Genomic DNA, 19,609 nt, shown 5'->3' on the forward strand with positions numbered 1-19,609 from the left:
AGAGCTCATTTGCATTTAAAGGACCATGCTCAAAAAATTAATTGATTTTGACAAGTGTTTTTTCACACTACTATTGAGAATTTTGAACCAAAGTATATTAAAGACTTTTCATTAAGACCCTAAAGAATCATATGAACTTGTGGAAAATGGGCATCCGATGACCCCTTTAAAAAATCAGCTATAAAAAAATCATACACAAAACATCAATAAACAATAAGTTAATATCAAGAGACTTAAGTTTTAGACACCGTATTGGCTGTTTTTGCTCTATTTCGCCAACAAAAATAATTCTAAACACAGCCACAGCACTGTTTTGTGTCTCAATATGACGATGTTTCGTTTTTAAATGAATCAATCGTTTAAATGATTCGGTTCAATCACAATGACTCACTTATTAACAGTGACTTGCTGCCACCTACTGGCGTTTTTAATTTCACATTTGAAGTTAAGTAGCCTATCTTTTTATTTTTAAAATCATTTCAAATATCAGTAGGCCTTTTCAATGTTTTATGTTTAAAATCTCAAAACATTATGTATGCATTTGTAACTGCAGGTTAAAGCATTACATGTCCCTCTAAGCTGCATCAACAACTTATGCAAAGAATAATTTTGTTGATACTTATTTCATTTGTTTAAGAACAGCCTAAATGTATTATTATTATAATTAACTGATTAAATGTCAGAATTTGATTTAAAAGTGAATAAACAATTTTAGAAAAAATGGCTTTATAAAGGTAAAAATGCCAATAAAAGGTAAAAATCTATTTAAACTTATTGGAAAAGATTCATTTCTATCACTGCTGTGAACTGACCACACAGAATATGAAGAATATCAAAAACTTTATCAGTTTAGTCAGTTGTCCACAGTAGTACTCAATATATCAGCACAGTAACACACTTGGCAAAATACTGTCTAATTATCTTTATTGATAAAAAATAATAAATAACAAAAATAATGTTTTTATTTATTTATTTGTTTTTATTTATTTATTTGGCTAGAAGAAATTATGAACTGAGCTTAAGGTAAATACTAAATACTTAAGGTTAATACTACCAGTATTCCAGTGATTAAAAAGATGATTTTTTAGCATCCTTACTCTAGTCACATGATCCTTCAGAAATCATTCTAATATTCTGATTTGCTGCTCAAAAAACATTTATCATTATTATTATGTGGGAAAGAGCTGAGTAGATTTTTTCAGGTTTTTTTTTTTTTTTTGACCAATGGAAAGTTCAGAAGAACAGCATTTATCTGAAACAGGAATCTATTGTAACATTAGACATGTCTTTATCATCATCTTTTGATCAATTTAAAGCATCCTTGCAAAATAAAAGTATACATTTTTATAATTTCTTCCCAAAAATAACTAAATTATACTTATTTCAAGCTTTTGAATGGTATAGTGTATAAAGCTACAAAAGCTTTTTATTTTAGCTAAATGCTAATGTTTGGATCTTTTTATTCATCAAAGAATTCTGAAAAAAATCCTAAAAACTGTTTTAAATGTTGATATATGAAATACTTGAACAGAAAATCAGCATATTAGAATGATTTCTGAAGAAACATGTGACACTGAAGACTGGAGTAATGATGCTGAAAATACAGCTTTGATCACAGGAATAGATTACATTTTAAAATATATTCAAATGGAAAGCAGTTATTTTAATAGTAAAATATTTCACAATATTACTGTTTTTGCAGTATTTTGGATCAAATAAATGCAGGCTTGGTAAGCAGAAGCAACTCAAGGCTTGGCTTGAGCTCTGAATTCAACTCCCCCATTTCAGTACTACATGAAATACAGGAGGAGATGGGGAGGTGGAGGGATGCTGGAGGAACTGTCGCTGGGAATGCTGCAATGAATGCTGCTTATGTAGGCTTGCAATGAATATTGACAGGACTGAATAATTAGGCTCCTCCCGAACAGTTTGGAACTTCATTTGTTAAATTTTATGGGGGTGTACTCACTTTTGCAATGCATTTTCTCACTTTAATAAGGAAATCTTTTTTTCCTGCTTAATTTTGACATTCTTCTTTGGCAATTTATCAAGTAGTCTTGCTGGAGCTTTTCCAAAGAATCCCAATACAGGTGCATCTCAGTAAATTAGAATAGCCGCTTTTCCACTATTGGGCCGAACCGTTCTTAGAACGGTCGGGTACAGTTCCAGTTGTGTTTCCACCTGAGCCTGGTACGGCACGGAACGATTACAAACCGTTCTCGGCCCGGAATTCTCGGCACGGTTAGACAACCGTGCTGAACCGGGCTGGTAAAATGCGTATGCATGACATCGCCACGCTGTTGCCTGGCTACCAGTTTCTCAATGGCTCTGTCTATAGCTATAAGCGATGCGCAGTAAGCAGATACGGTAAATATAAATATAAATGGCTGAGACACTTTGGTCTGTGGATGAAACATTTGCTCTAATATTGATTTTTGGACAGAAAGAAAAATTCAACAACAGCTGGAGGGTGCAAAGAGAAACGAAAAGTTTTTAGAATTATAGCGCAGTGTCTTGCAGAGAAGGGCATTAAGAAAAGTTCAAAACAGTGCCGGGAAAAAAAAAAACATACATATCACGTCCAAAAGGACAATAACAGTAGAAGAGGGGCTGCCTACTCTTTCTTGTGTTACCAAGGCAACGATTTGACGCATTTGTATTTACATTCCAAAGAGTTCCGTTATCTGCACCACAGTGGAAAATCAAACCGTATCTGTGCTGACTGGCCCGGATCGGCACGGAACAGAACGGTTAAGCATTGAGAACGGTTCGGCCCGATAGTGGAAAAGCGGCTAATGTTGTGGAAACTTAATTTATTTCAGTAATTCAACTCAAATTGTGAAACTTGTGTATTAAATAAATTCAGTGCACACAGACTGAAGTAGTCTTAACAAAGTAGAATACTTCATAAGACCAATAAAAAAATAATTTACAGTGAATTGTTGTCCTTCTGGAAAGTGTGTTCATTTACTGTATATGTACTCAATACTTTTGCTTTAATTACTGCCTCAGTTCGGTGTGGCATGGAGGAGATCAGTCTGTGGCGCTGCTGAGGTGATATGGAAGGTTTCTTTGACAGTGGCCTTCAGCTCATCTGCATTTTTTGGTCTCTTATTTATCATTTTCCTCTTGACAATACCCCATAGATTCTCTATGCTGGAACATGAAACCAGCATCTTTAAAAAGCTGGTCAGCAGAAGGAAGCATGAAGTGCTCTAAAATGTCTTAGTAAATGGTTGCAGTGACTTTGGTTTTCAATAAACACAGTGGACCAACACCAGCAGATGACATTGCACCCCAAATCATCACAGAATGTGGAAACTTAACACTGGACTTCAAGCAACTTGGGCTCTGAGCTTCTCCACCCTTCCTCCAGACTCTAGGACCTTGGTTTCCAAATGAAATACAAAACTTGCTCTCATCTGAAAAGAGGACTTTGGACCTCTGGGCAACAGTCCATTTCTTCTTCTCCTTAGCCCTGGTAAGACGCCTCTGATGTTGTCTGTGGTTCAGGAGTGGCTTAACAAGAGGAATACAACAACTGTAACCAAATTCCTGACACGTCTGTGTGTGGTGGCTCTTGGTGCATTGACCCCAGCCTCAGTCCATTCCTTGTGAAGTTCACCCAAATTCTTGAATTGATTTTGCTTGACAAGCCTTTCTCGTTGGTTGTGCATCTTTTTCTTCCACTCAACTTTCTGTTAACATGCTTGGATACAGCACTCTGTGAACAGCCAGCTTCTTTGGCAATGAATGTTTGTGTCTTACCCTCCTTGTGAAGGGTGTCAATGGTTGTCTTCTGGACAACTGTCAGATCAGCAGTCTTGCCCATGATTGTGTAGCCTCATGAACCAAACTGAGAGAGCGTTTTAAAGGCTCAGGAAAACCTTGAAGATGTTTTGAATTGATTAGCTGATTGGCATGTCACCATTTTCTAATTTGTTGAGAAATTGGTGGGTTTTTGTTAAATGTGAGCCAAATCATCACAATTAAAAGAACCAAAGACTTAAACTGCTTCAGTCTGTGTGCATTCAATTTACTTAATACACAAGTTTCACAATTTGAGTTGAATTACTGAAATAAATTAACTTTCCCACTACATTCTAATTTATTGAGATGCACCTGTAAGTCTTCTATGTAAAGAGTAATTTCTGAATTTAGGTTTCAGTGTACACTCTTAAAAATAAAGGTGCTTCAAAAGGTTCTTCAAAGCGATGCCATAGAAGAACCATATTTGGTTCCACAAAGAACCATTCAGTCAAAGGTTCTTTAAAGAACCATCTCCTTTTTATAATCTGAAGAACCTTCTTTCGCCACAAAGAACCTTTTGTGAAACAGAAAAATTCTTCATATGTTAAAGGTTCTTTATGGAATCATTTAGAAAAAAAGGTTCTTCTATGGCATCGTGAACCACCTTTATTTTTAAGAGTGTACTCCATTATATTGAGTACTGTAGTTCACAAATACATCAAAAACATATTCCCATTATTATTTTTTTGAATATCAGTGTTAAATTATATGAAGTGGGATGCGTTTCTCAAGTACTGTGAGTGCTTATTTTATTTTAAAGAACTTTAAAAGTAGAAATATTCAATATAGTCTTTTAATATGAGCTTAAAGGGTGCATAAATGATTGTCAACAGCCTATTTTAACACTGGAATACAATTTGAATTATGAACAAACCTCAGCTCAAAAAGCCTAAATTCGGATACATTTTTGCTGTTCAGATTACAAACCAACAACTTTTCTATGCTGCTTGAACAAACCCCAATTCCCCACAAGAAAAACAGCATGGCGATACTAGTCTCCACTTGTTTATTGATACAGAAAAAGCTGTAGGTCTGAGCAATGACTTCCCTGTACAACCCACCAAGATGTTCTGAAAAAGTACCAAAATATATATTCCAAAATACGTCGTATATAAACCTCAATGAATTCGACGGACGCTTCGAGACCGAGGACAATGAGAAAACGCCTCTTTTGCAGTGAGGACTGAATTATTTCTAAATCAGGCATTGATCCCAATGTCTTCTGATTGAAATGAAAGAAACCGATTTATTATAGACATCAGGATCAATGACACTGCAAACAAAAAGTTGTTCACTAACAAGAAACAAGGGAGAAAGGAATGTCAGTGTAATTCAGCATCTCTCTTCAGGACTATTGTGGGTGATGGCTTCATAAAGAAAAAAAAAAAAAATAGACGAGCATCTTTCATCATATTATTTAAAAAAAATGTATTTGATCAATTACATATTGGTGTTCAGAAAAAAAAGATCACAAATACTGACACAAATGATCCACTACTAAAAAAAGCAAAGAGAGAAATCAAATCAAGTTGACAGTTACTGGAAAAACACTATGTACATAAACTAGGGTGCGATGGACGAGACATACATCAGGAGTACACAGACTCAAGTGCCATCACCTCTGCTACCATACTGCACTCTGTTCATTCAGTTATCAATTACAGACGTCGTTGACGGGAATATTAAACAAATCAGAACAAAAAAAAACAAAAAAACAAAAACAAAGAAAGAACAAATGGTCTGGTTTAACAGTTCTAGTTGCTTGCGTCTTTGAATTGTTTAAAACTAAAACGCTCTTTCTTTTGGCGCTATACTTAAAATTTTCCCAGTGGTCTGAATTCAAAGGGGAAAGTGTCCTCAAAATAATCAGCACTTCTATTCAGTTTTGGATTTTTTGCTGTCGTTGCCATTTTCCTCCGCAGTCTCCTCTGGCTTCCGCTTCTTGCTGCTCCCATCGATGTTGTTCCCGAGGTGTGGGGAGAAGGTGATAATTATACAGGTCATGTTGTCACATCCTGTGCCGTCTCCTGAGGTGTCTGGCGCTAAGCAGTGGTCCAGCAGCTAGACGGTGAAGAAAAGAAACACTTCTTAGTAAGCAGACAATTTTTTTTTTTTTTATTAACACAAGACTATTAGTGACAAATAACAGTAATTAAAGCCAATAAAAGGTTTTATTAAATTTATTAAAACTACTTCATCCTGAAACAAAAACACATTTTTTCCAAGTTATTTAATACATATCAGATTGTAAATTTAAAGGGATAGTTCACCTTACTTAAAAATGAAAATTACCCCAGAATTTACGCACCCTCAAGCTATCCTAGGTATATATGACCCTCTTCTTTCAGACAAATATAATCAGTTACATAAAAAGAATGTCCTGCCTCTTCCAAACTTTATATTGACAGTGAACGGCTGTTGAAATTTTGAAGCAAAATAAAGTGCATTCATCCATCATGCTCCACGTGGTTTCAGGGGGTTATAAAGGCCTAACCCTAAGTAAATTAATGCATTTGTGTTAGAAAGGCGTAATCTCTAGCTTTCACTAACTGTCATACAAGCTCTGGTGAGAATATGCTAGTCTAGTAAGAACCAAGTTTTGTTTACAGAAGCGAAGGAAGCCGAGTTTCTTTTGTTTAGCAAAGGAAAACCAGTCTCCTCTTGGCTTATACACACACACACAAAAAAATGCTGGGTTCAGCCAGCTGGGTCATTTTATTGGGTTGTTTTTAACATTTTTTCCCAGGTGCTGGGTAGTTTTTCTGCATTCTAAAAAAAAAAAATATATATATATATATATATATAATAATAATAATAATAATAATATGATAGGTTATCTTTTTAACCCAAATGCTGGGACCAGCTTGTTGGGTCATTTTATTTGATTTAAAAAAAATGTTTTACCCAGGTGCTGGGTAGTTTTTTTGTAACTAAGCTGCTGGGTAGTTTTTAATGGGTTATTAAATTGTGATTTTTTTTTTTTTCCCCAACCGCTGAGTTGAGCCTGTCTCCGATGAAACAACCCAGGAGACAACCCAGCTGTTGAGCTACAGTCAGAGCTGTTTGTGTCCTCTACAGGAGAGAGCGTGCACTTCTTCAGTGAAATAATGGTTTTTATACTTTATTTCAGTCTTTACTATGCTGTAAACTATACTATTTTACGCAACACAACATACCAAGGACGAGATAAATAAATTAATCTGATTCATTACGAGTGAAATGCTTGGCGGTGGTCTGAGGTTTGTAGCTCCCCCCGGGGAACAGCAGCCCATCACCGGCTTAGATTTCAGCCAAACACCGGCACGAGAAAAAGCACTATTTTGTTGCATGTTGGGTAGTGTTAATTTCGTCAGCTATTTTCAATTTAGTCTTAGTCCCATGGTAAAATATCCTTACTAGTTTTTCCTCATATTTAGTTTTAGTCGACTAAAAGTCTCCACATTTTAGTCTAGTTTTAGTCCAAGAAAAACCTGAAGTACTTAATCTAGTCTTAAATCAATGAAAACTTGACATTTCATAGAATAGAATGTGGACTCATATCCATGGTGTATTTTACCTTATCTAGTGTACTGATTTACTATAGGCTTTTTATTATATAAACAAACACCAAAGACTCATGCAATGCAATCCCTCTGTCTACATTATAAAAACTGGTAAAACAAACAAAAAAATATTATAAGTGAAATTCCTAGAAACAGCGGTTAAGTAAGTGCATTTATTCATCGAGCACAAGTGCTAATAATATAGTCAAGATCTCGACAGAACGAACGGTCTGGCTGAATAATGCTTTCATTTAGATCACTAAACTCCAGCTTGTTTGTTAGGGTTTTCAGATCATCGTGGCGGCGCTTCCACAATGAGCGAGCGTATGGTTGCCAGATTGCTTAAAATAAGCTAAATATCGGGCAGAAGTGTATTCATGCAACAGTGAATCTCTGATTCAGGGATTTCACCTTTTGATATCTGGCAACCGCACACATGAAAAAAGCTTGCGTAGTAGAGGCGTGTAGAGCAGTCTGCATTAACACTTTGTCTCCTTTTTTGAAATATGAAAATAAAGAGAGTAAAGTTTTTGGTAAAGTTAACACATTTTGGTCATTTCGTCAACGAAACTGCATGTCGATATAGTCATAGTTATCGTTTATTGACCACCTAATATCGTTCCGTCTTAGTCATGGAAAAAAAGCTTATGAACAAACATTTTGCGTCGTAGTCTTCATTAACGAAATTAACACTAATGTTGGGTAATACATTTAGTCAAAGCTGGGTTGTTTTTAACCCAGCATTCTTTAAGAGTCTATCAAAATCCTCATTAATTTCTCTTTACAAATCCTTGTTTTGTACCAATGTGTGTTTGTGCATCAGTTCGCTTTAGAAGGTCATTATTAACCTCTCAGAGGCACGTGGAGTACTTTTATGATAGATGCACTTTATAGGCTACTGAATCTCAACAGCCATTCACTGCCATTATAAAGCTTGGAGAGCAGGACTTTTAACAACTCTGATTGTATTCGTCTGAAATAAGAAAGTCATATATACACCTTAGTCTCAGCCTCAAACGTCACGCCCAAGGAACGTTGGCTAAACGTCTGATGCATATGATACGCTTAACTGGAAACACTTCAGGAATGTCGAAGTCGTCATCTGTTTGGTCGAATTTGACTGAATTTCCGGGAGACGCGAGTGTCGCGTTTATTTTCGGTCCGCTAGGACTGAAAACTGGTTTACAGTTTTTTTAAACTGGGACTCGCAGACTGGTTTACTCGCCTTCTGCTAAAAGGTGCTTATGCAGATGCCATTGTTGTTGTACACATTTGCGACGTTCGCGAACAAATTACTGACTTACTGCTTGTTCTCCCTCTTCTTCGTTATCTTTCAATGCTGGCTTTTTCAATGACTGACTTGTTGCACACCAGTCTGTTGTTGTGGGGGCATTTCCACGCACAGAAACGTGACGCTGAACGAAACGAACTGTGATTGGTTGTTTGACATGTCGATCAAACGGTCTTAAGGGCGGGCCTTGGCCAATGAAAGCTGCCATGAATTCCAGAACTTCAGCCGTCAGTCTGAAGGTCTGGCTACGCGAGACTATATATACCTAGGATGGCTTGAGGGTAACTCGCAGGGTAGATTTCGTTTTTTGCTGAACTGTCGCTTTAACATTAACATCTTGCTAAGAAGGGCGTTTTAAATCAAGAGCATTTTACATGCACAGAGCTGCATTACTGAAATGCAAAAGCACTTTTAAGCACACAAACAGACTTCCATTAAAAACAACATTTTCCAGCACTTACCTCTTCAATAATTGCAGTCAGGGGTCTGTTTTTGCCAGCCTCAGTTTTCAATCTCTCGCTTACAAAGTCCACCACTTCTTGACTGCTCATCACGTTCCTTTAAAAAACACAAAAACAAATGTAAGCAGTGACAATTTAATCAGCTCACTTTTCATTATTGTTTTATATTTGATTACTGGAAAAAAAAAAAACAATATAAGAAAACCCTCAAAACTGTCAAAGCATTTCTCATGGAAAGAACTTGCACAAATCACAGCAAAACACATGAATCTGCATTAAGATTTGATGAGGTGTTATTAAAAACTAACACTGCTTTAAACTGAGTGAATACATTAAACCTAGACATTATGCACAATGTCATCATGGTTGACAGCCTAACTGATTAAGACCAGAAAGTGCTTTTCAGTTATATTTTCTATCATAGTATTTTTGAATTTGTCCACAAATGATTTAAGTGTTTCTACCCCAATTAGAGGAACTCGCTTCAACCAAAACTGCTACTATAACCAATTACATGCACAAGGTAGAACCAAAAACACGAAGCTAAATGCAGTGGAAAATAAATCAAGGCATGATAGACAAATGAACAGTTAAGAATGGTCTGGAATAATTATTTTTGGCTACATGATTAGCAAAATCAAGCAAATTGTATTATTAATACTAAATTTACAAGTTTCAAAAACACTGAAAATCCAAAACATAACATACGTTATATGTGACCCTGGACCACAAAACCAGTCATAAGGCTCAATAATAATAATAAAAAAAAAAAAAAAAAAAAAAAAAAAAAAAAAAATCTAAATACTAAGAATTGCCTTTAAAGTTGTCCAATACAAGTTCTTAGCAATGCATACCACTAATCGAAAATGAAGTTGATACATTTACAGTAGGAAATTTACAAAATATCTTCATGAAACATGATCTTTACTTAATATCCTAATGATTTTTGGCATAAGACAAATTGATCATTTTGACCCATACAATGCATTGTTGGCCATTAGGGCTGCACGATATTGGGAAAATATGCGATGTTGTTGAATATTGCGATAACGATTTCTTGCGAATATAACATTTCCCTAGAGAAATGCTTCAAATTATTATTATTATTATTATTATTATTATTATCTATTTTAAAATAATTTATATATGTAATGATCATACTAAAATAAACAGGTAATAGATATTCATCTGTCATCCGAATTAAATCTAATTCAGGCTAAAAAAAAAAAACTGTGTCAAGTAAGTTGCAAACACTTAGACTTTAAAACACTATGAATGACTTAAAACCTCAGCAGATATTCTGATTTCTGGTTTGCTGTTACCATAGACCTACAAACACAAAATGAATTGCTTTCAAACATTACTTTTTATTTACACAACACACTCAAGAGCATCTTTTAAACAATATTTCCTTGCCTGTTTTTTTTTTTATAAAAATAAATATTAAAAAACAAATTAAATTAAAAAAAAAATACTATTAAAACAAAAAGTTTACTATTAAACTTCAAAATGTTAGGAGCATTAAAAAAAATAAAATAAAAATTAGGAGCACCCAATTATTAGTAATGCACCCAACTTTTTAGTAACGCACCGAACTTGATTCTTCATGGCCGATTCTGATTGCTGATGTTTTACAAGAAAATGGGCTGATTCTAAAAGCCTTTATATATTTATTTTACTGCCTAAGCAAGGGACAAAAATGAATGAAAATATGAGTACATAAACAAGATGTTTATTTTCTCTATTATAGGTAAAGACATTTAAATTAGAGGCAACCACTGCATTTTTAAAGAATCTACAGTATAAATGACAAAATAAACTACACAGTTCTTTCTTACTCGTGTAGACAAATGCAGCCATAATCAAAGTAGGCTACTCTTTCAATATTTAAAGTGCAAAGAGACTGAATTTTAAGCATGATACAGAGTTATAGACAACTACAAAACTTAATATAGCCCACATATATTAATAAGAGACTAGATATTTTATGTAGCCTAATTCGCGTGCATTGGGGAGTCGCTCTCTAAACACGGGGTATTAAAATTGTATTTGAATGCGCGTTTTACTTTTGGTTTCGTTTTAACGACCGTGCGAAACTCTCAGCAGCGCCCATTCTACAATACAAGAGATTACTTTAACAAAACCATTTGAAAGTGGGAGGACACAAACAGGATTTTGAAAAGCGTGTCCCCAGTGGAAATTACGCACCTGCATGAGTGGAACTCCGACAATGAGTTATCATTTGATGTGAATGTATGCCGCGTTGCACAGTAGCCTATATTGAGTCTGAGGCGCCAGAATTGTATCTGACAGAATGTGCGCACTGTAACACAAAATGTTGTTTATTTCTTTAAAAGCCGATTGTGGAGACCTTTTAACTATCCACAATAAAAATAAATCGTCATATCACACACCCCTAATTGCAATGCAGTTTGTGCAGATCCGGAACAGAGGTTAGTTGAGAAAAAAGAAGAAAAAAAAAAAAAGGGCCTGTTCCTAGTTCAGCAGAGCGCAGTGTCAGTGACGGAGTGATTGACGGCTAATATCTCAAATCTTCATTAAAGGTAATAAAGATTAAGTTTAAATTGTTGTAATGTTGGAGAGAACGGCGAACCTGTCACTGCATCAGCTCACAGCAGTCTGTGAAAAGTTTTGTAAAGAAATGAAACCAATTAAATGTAATTTATCGCAACTCTCTGCGATACCAATAATTTTTCGAAATATCGTGCAGCCCTATTGGCCATTGCTAAAAATATAACCCGTGCTACTTAAAACTGTTTTTGTGGTCCTGGGTCACATATTTGAGTTATTAGTCTTACCAGATGCCATCACAGGCAATAACCATAAAGTCATGGTCTTCATTAAGAGTCAGCACTTTGACATCAGGTAGAGAGGAGATCATCTGTTCCTCTGGGGGAAGAGCCTTGTTCCTTTTATAAAAGTGATCACCTACAACAAAACAATAACTTTTTCTGCCATTCTTAATAAAAAAAATAAATATCACATCAAAAATTTGCAAAGATATATCAGCAGCATTACCAATAGCTCTGGAGAGATTCAGGCCTCCGTTGACACGGCCATCCATGGTCACTTTCCCACCAGCATTCTTTATTCTGGCCAGCTCAAGCTCATCCTCTGGTTTGTGGTCATAGGACATGTCCACCGCCTTTCCCTTTTCAGACACAACACATCTGGAGTCTCCAGCGTTGGCCACGATGAGCTGCTTCCCACGAATAAGAGCAACCACAGCTGTGGTGCCACTGTCTGAACCCGGCTGCATGACAGAGGGAAAAAAAAAGTAAATAAAACAGACTATACACAGTGTCATGTCATCCACTCCTTTTGCAACTTATATTAAGCTTTCAAAGCATTTAATCAACGAAAAAAAAAAAGTGTTAACTTAAAACACTATTTTTTTTGCTGTGGAACACAATTTGAATTTTAGAACTAGAGAGAAAAAAAAAATCCATTTCTGTTCCACAGGAATAAATAAAAAATAAAACGGCAACAACATGAAGGCATCATGAACTTCAGTTCAGGACAGAATGAGGTCAGAAACATTATCACATGGGTCATTTTATCAATGAACACTACATTTTCCACAATTAACCGCATCTCAGAGGCCATGCGACATATGCTAACCTCCTCTTTTCCGTCCATGCCTGGCAAACACATTTCCTCCTCTTCATCGCTGTCCTCTTCCTCTCCCTCCTCTGTGTCATCCTCTTCTTCGTTCTCACTGCTGTTCTCACCGTCTTCCTCACTGCAGTCCTTTTGGCCATAAAAATAAAGTTACAATGACAAATAAATGCCACTCATGTGCAAAAGAAACTTTTGGAAATGTTTGATTTTGCAAAAATGTTAGTATTTTTGAAAATAGCATGCAGTACACAGTATATACATTGTTCCACATTTAAAATGTACACTACAGTTAAAAAGTTAGCACTTGGGATGCACGATATGGACATTTTTTTTTTTTAAAGTTTCTCATATCAGTCGGTATTGATAATCACTATAAATGTTCCATTTTTATTTCTTTGAAGTTGAAGCTGTGGGTTTAAATGACACTTTATGGTCAGAACTACGTGACAAACACTTTACGTTCTTGAATTAATTTTTCATTCACAAAATAATCCTTAATAGAAAAATGCATTTCTTAGTTTCTTAGGGGTCACCACACTCGGTCCTACAGAGTTTAGCTCCAACCCTAATCAAACACACCTGAACCAGCTAATCAAGGTCTTAATAAGTATACTTCAAACTTCCAGGCAGGTGTGTTGAGGCAAGTTGGAGCTAAACTCTGCAAGACACCGGCCCTCCAGGATCAAGTTTGATGACCCCTGTTCTAATGCATAGGTGTCAAACAAGAGTTTAGATTCAACCCTAATTAAACGCATCTGATCCAGCTAATCAAGTCCTTAAGGCTTATTTGAAAACTACATGGTCTGTGTGTTGGAGCAGGGTTGTAACTAAACTCTGCAGGCCTGTGGTCCTCCAGGAACTGAGTTTCACATGCTGTTCTAATGAGTAATGTTTCAGATCATAAAACAGGTTGCCTGACTTTGGTGACACAGATCTTTAGCACAGTTTGCAGTGAAGGCTGTAATATTAATATTACATCTTTTGTCTCTTAGAAACACACATCTGACAGTACCTTGAGTTAAGATGCAGATGTAAAATAGTTCATTATCAAAAACAGCAACATCTGTAAAAAATTGTAACAGCCTCATTTTAACCTGAACGGTCCAAACGTGCTACACTTATCCCCTCACCTCTTCCTCGCTACCTTCCTCTTCCTCTTCTCCCTCCTCCGATTCTTCACTGTCCTCAAAGAACTTGGACTTGGCACTTCCTGGAGCAGGGGCAGCAGAGGAGGAGCAGGAAGGACCAGCATCCCCAGATTTCTCAGCAGATCCATCAGAAGAAGAGCCACTACCGCCAGCGGACGCAGCGGCCCGTCTGCAGGCCCTCATCTTGGAGCCTCCGGCAGCATCTCCAGCACTGGCTGCCTTCTTCCCATTGCTGTCGGCTTCAGAAGCCCCACTTTCTGTCTCACCATTGATTCCCTTCTCAGCATGAGATTTCTCTCCATCCTCAGACTCTTTAGAGGCACCTGGACACGGCTTTTTGGCACTTTTGTTTTGGTTCTGTCCGAAGCGGCTAAGCAGCTCCTCGATTGTCATGGTGGCCTCTTCGTGCAGCAGAGCCGCTTCTTCATTATCAACTGACAAGAAAGGTGAACGTCAATTTGTAGCAGATAAACCGTGCATGCATTTTACAACCCAGGTGACAAAACACTAAATAGGGTTCTTTATCGGGAAGTCTCATGATACACATTGCAATCTTGTCACTTATATTTTGAGACCCATCAATACGAAAAGTTTCGTTCAAAAATGACATTGTTTAGCATTAATAAAAGAATAAATATAATGAAATTGTACCCTTTAAAAAAAGTGCACTTATCAGTATTAAATGTAAAAAAAAAAAAAAAACACTTCTCAGGGCAGTCAGAACTGTTTCTATAAAATGAAACTCTTAACAAAAGGGAAATAATCTCCATAAAACAGATTAAAAACTGTAAATACACACCAAAAATGGTATAAAGGGATCTTAAGCATTAGAAAGCATCTCAAATATTCCTATGAGGCTTCAAAATTACTTAAAATATTTTAAGACAAAATATTTTAAACAAGCTAAAACTACAAATCAAGATACTCAATTGAAGTCACCCCCAAGTTTCATGAATTGTATGATCTACAGTGCAAAAATTGCTTTTCTTGCTTAGATTTTGTCTTGCTTCCAGCCAAAATATATATTAAAAAAAATTTGTCTTGAAACAAGCAAAATAATCTGCCAATGGGGTAAGAAAAAACAGAAAACAAGATTATTTTTCTTACCCCATTGGCAGATTATTTCGCTTGTTTCAAGCAAAATCTCAATTTTGACTTTTTTCTGAAAACAAGACAATTTTTACTTGTCTAGACAATCCTTCTTGATTTAAGAATTTGATGTTTTGGCTTGAAACAAGACAAAATCTAAGTAATAAAAGCATTTTTTGCAGTGTAATTAATTAAATTGTTACATTTTAGTAAACGACAGGAGGGGTGCCCTGAAATGTTATTGTGGATAGTCCAAAAGTTATAGAAACGCAGATCTAAAGTATTGATGACATCTATATGCCATATACAACCAAAACTAACCATCATCTTCATCTGCTACTTTTTCAGTTTCTTCCTGAGGACGTCCAGCTATCTGAACAAGTTCCTTGATGACTTCCTCTGTGGTAATTCGGGCATCTATAGCCAGGAACGCATCTTCCAGAGCCTGACATATGAAAGCAAGCCGCATAAACAGTGATGAGGTCAGTGATTATTGGGTCAGTGAACTTAACAGTTTGTCAATAAAAGGATCATAATGGATGCAAACTGATATTGATCATAATCAGACGAGCACAACAATCTATCATGAGAGCAGAAACAAGTTACCTTTTGCAGTTTGCCATCCTTATACGCCTTCTGCTCTTTAATGATCTCAGGTAAGTACTTGGAGCAATACAAAGCAACCTCTTCACCTGGAAATACACAAACTCACCAAATGAAATTATCAAATGGATAACTCATACAAGAATGTTATACACAGCTACAGGGCCTAAAACGAACACTCGCCAAGCGCCAAATGAGAGTAAAAATTGCTTCAGAGAGCCCACCAGTAGTGCTTCAACGGACGAAAACAAACACAGTTATGTCAAAATGCGTGGTTTTGCCGAGTTACGTCATAAACGTTCTCTTAAATCAGTTATAAAGTCTTAAATGGCCATGAAGAGTTGGGAGAATATCAGATGCGTGTCAGATTTGCATCATGTGCATTAGGTTTTAAAGAGACAGCACGGATTTTAATGTGAAACCTGCTAAAACCTGCCATTGATGTAAATCAAACAACAAAAGAAAAAGAGAACTTACTCAACTGCTCTAGTCGCTGATGAACTTTTGTAGCGTGAATAAAGATGTATTTCTGTATGGTTTATGCATATACAATTTATAGTTTATGTGAAGATTGTTTAAATTACTTAAATTAAGAGTTATACATTTCAGAGCCTATGAAATGTTAAAAACAATGGCTTTCATTTATACTGTAATGTTAAATGGCTATAATTAAGGTAAAATTGAGGGAAAATGCATTTAATAGAGAGCAGTAGTAGGACAAATTAAAAACATTGTAAATATGTTTATTGATTGTTGTAGTAATAACTTTTATTGCAGAAAGAAACTCATGGCTGGTAAATGTTTTTACCTCACTGGCCATTGGCAGGTGTGGTAAAAAGTTAGTTTTAGGCCCTGATTATACACCATTTTTACCTCATTCTGTAATAATTCACCCAAAAATGATTTTACTTCCTGTACATTTTAGCACAAGGGGAGATTTTTAACGATGACTTCAAAGGAATATTTCACCCATAAGATGATATTTTAATGAACGTTGATAACCGAACAGCTGACAGTCATTGACTTCCACTGTTTTTTTTTCTCTCCATACTATTGAAGTCAATGGCTACCGTCAACTGTTTTGTTACCAATATTCTTTAAATATTTTCTTTTGTTCAATAAAGAAACTCACAGGTTTGAAACAACTTTAGGGTGAGTAAAGGATGAAATATAACTTAAAAGAAATAGTTTGTCCAAAATCTTCACAAAATCTCATTTGCTCACCTTCATGTTGTTCCAACCTGTTTAACCTTTATCTGGATAACATAACAGGTGATATTTTGAAGAATATAGTGTGTTTTAATGACACATCAATTGGCGGCACTAAATGTAAACAATGCCACTGAACCGAATAAAACTGCCATATTTTGCTGATTTTTGCTGCTGAAAATGATCCAATATTGTCATGTTTTGGTCTGTACTAATCAGCTGGACCGGGAAACAGTACTACAGACTACTAAACGGTATAACAAATCAAGGAGAAGAGTGCAAAAAACTGAGGAACAAAAGGTTCAAAAGGTTGGCCAAACTGAACCTGGATTTCCAGGGCAAGAATCTTGACAACATTTGTGTTTGTTCATATTTCCGGTCAGTTAGGTGAAATAATAGGCTAATATTTTAATACTACTTGTACATATCTTTACCACCTATTAACTGTAGTTTGTCAAAATATTGCACCCTTTTCTGCTTACTAAGTCCTTCTCTTTATGATTTAGCAGCTTCCACACATATTTTCTGTGGTTTAGACAGCATAAATAAGCAGAACGATGTATTCAGTAGTACATTACCGTGCCATCAATGCTATTGTTTACATCAGAGTATCTCCAATACGGCTGGGTATCCGGGTAACTGACCAAATGACGTAAATGCAAACCCTGTACTGGTAACCAAACTGTTTTGGTTAATAAAATAAAAATTGGAATTTAAGCCAATTAAAATTGAAAAAGCAGATTAATTGAAAAAACAATCTACCAACTAAACGATCATCAAAATAATTGTTATTTGCAGCCCTAGCTAATAGCTTAATACTGCACAGTCTATCCTTAGACAAAACTACCATATGTGGACTATTTAAGTGGAACTTTTAGGGGCTTTCCAGCCATGCTTCACTAAAAACAAAAACAAAAGTTGTCCAAGTAAAATAAAAATAACAGACTGGTTTGGACAGAGGCTGAATGCACTGCAAAAAACACTTTTCTTACTTAGATTTTTTGTCTTGTTTCCAGACAAAATATCTAAAAATTCTTAAATCAAGATGGATTTTCTAGACAAGTAAAAATGGTCTTGTTTTCAGAAAAAAACAAGTCAAAATTAAGTGTGTTTTTGCTTGAAACAAGCCAAATAATCTGCCAATGGGGTAAGAAAAATAATCTTGTTTTCTGTTTGAAATAAGATTTTTTTCCGTACCCCATTGCCAGGTTATTTTGCTTGTTCTAAGCAAAAAAAAAAAAAAAATCACTTAATTTTGACTTATTTTTTCTGAAAACAAGACAATTTTTACTAGTCTAGAAAATCCATCTTGATTTAAGAATTTTCAGATATTTTGGCTGGAAACAAGACAAAAAAAAATCTAAATAAGAAAAGCATTTTTTGCAGTGTGTGAGAAACAAAATTAGAATTTGTGGGTGAACTCTGTTTAAAATCTCTATAATTGTGGACTATAAACATTACCAGCTTACCTCCATGACCATCATAAACCGCAAACATCGCAGTTTCATCATCCAACTCTGGGATGCAGTTGTGCGCGTCCTAGAAAACAAAACAAGCCATGAAAAGGAGTTCAACGCGGGAGTCACTCTGACCTCACTGGCGCCAAAATCGGCGCACGTCACTCCTGCCATACAAAACACAACATATAACCTACTAACCTTACAGAAATAATACGCTCTCACTTTTATAGACCATTGGAAGGGTTAAACATCCAATGCGTCTTAATTACACCGGCTAAAGGATGTTCTCTCATATTTATTTTCAGATATCGTTTGCAATCCACAAAGCAGCGACGGAGAGTAAACAAAAGTGAATGTTGTAACGTTACCTCCATAGACACTCGCCAGCCCTGCATGGCCGCGTAGCCAAAGTGCATGCTCTTATTCCCGCCGATGCCTGTGGTCTTCTCCGTGTTGGGTTGAGACAAGTAAGCCCCCATGATGTATACAATGAGGTTTCGTCAAAGAAAAGCGTGTAATATGAACGAAATCCGGTTTGCTGTTTTCAAAGACAGGTACAACGTCTGTGTAGACTAGCTACTTGTCACATTTCAGTGCGCAGTGACCCTTAGATGAGAGTAAACCGGTGTGTTACCCTGCTGCTGTTAGCTGACGGGCTGCTAGCACTGGTGATGCTGCTGGAGTTTCTAAATGAACAAACACAAATCAAAGAAGAGCTCAAACGAGTCTGTCAAAAACTGAGCGGACTCGCTTTAAACACGCAGGGGGATGAATGCTGATTCGATTTTATGCTCTTTTAAGACATAGAAAAGCTCTTAACACGTGTGAGTCAACATAATCAACAGTCCACCAGCAAACCCATTTCACAGAGGGCGGACTTTAGGCACACCGGAAGCGGAAGTCTAGCAGCGATGGATCGATCACGAACGATTCGTTTATTCTGAACGAATCCTTTATATGACTCGGAAGTAGCGAGTTGTTTTAGAAAGCGATTCGTTAAATTTTTTTCTTTGTTTATGAACGAAATGATTCTGGAGGTGAAGTAAATAAATTCTGTTTGCATGAGTAGCGTATGCAGGTGCCACGTTACAAAAGACCGAACAACTCTGTCCATAAACGAAATTAATTGAAGGATTCGTTCATTTTGCTGAAGGGGATTCAGAGATTCAATTCAGCAATGATCCGATCTTCCCGTTCAGAGCTCATTGTGAGTTCACGCATGCGCAGAGTTCATGGAAATTAGTGGCGGGGATTTTGATTCGAATCTTTTGAATCGTTAATGCAATGAGATGGTCATCCGTTCATTCAGCTATGTGAGTAAGAGTAAGAGAGGAAAAAATATGTGTTAAATGTC

At 36.2% G+C, this 19,609-nt stretch overlaps 1 protein-coding gene across 1 annotated transcript; it reads right to left on the reverse strand.

Moving 5' to 3' along the window:
- Positions 1-4,621: 4,621 nt before the first annotated feature.
- Positions 4,622-19,130, reverse strand: ppm1g (protein phosphatase, Mg2+/Mn2+ dependent, 1G). Its single transcript, XM_073835202.1, has 10 exons — positions 18,624-19,130; positions 18,265-18,334; positions 15,590-15,675; positions 15,305-15,428; positions 13,877-14,328; positions 12,747-12,875; positions 12,144-12,378; positions 11,924-12,053; positions 9,105-9,201; positions 4,622-5,871 (listed from the first exon to the last, which is right to left on the reverse strand). The coding sequence occupies exons 1-10, from the start codon at positions 18,732-18,734 to the stop codon at positions 5,686-5,688; spliced, it is 1,620 nt and encodes a 539-aa protein (XP_073691303.1). The 5' UTR covers positions 18,735-19,130; the 3' UTR covers positions 4,622-5,685.
- Positions 19,131-19,609: the final 479 nt, after the last annotated feature.

This window comes from Garra rufa, chromosome 2 (assembly GCF_049309525.1).
Source record: "Garra rufa chromosome 2, GarRuf1.0, whole genome shotgun sequence".
Lineage (NCBI taxonomy): Eukaryota > Metazoa > Chordata > Actinopteri > Cypriniformes > Cyprinidae > Garra > Garra rufa.

What these genes read in the sequence shown, in the direction of transcription:
- ppm1g (XM_073835202.1), bottom strand. Translation starts at nt 18,734, where the DNA reads ATGGGGGCTTACTTGTCTCAACCCAACACGGAGAAGACCACAGGCATC. An exon ending in GCATGGACGGAAAAGAGGAG is followed by an intron (nt 12,379 to 12,746) that starts GTTAGCATATGT and finishes TCTGTCATGCAG; the next exon opens with CCGGGTTCAGACAGTGGCAC. An exon ending in TGACTGCAATTATTGAAGAG is followed by an intron (nt 5,872 to 9,104) that starts GTAAGTGCTGGA and finishes TTCACCGTCTAG; the next exon opens with CTGCTGGACCACTGCTTAGC.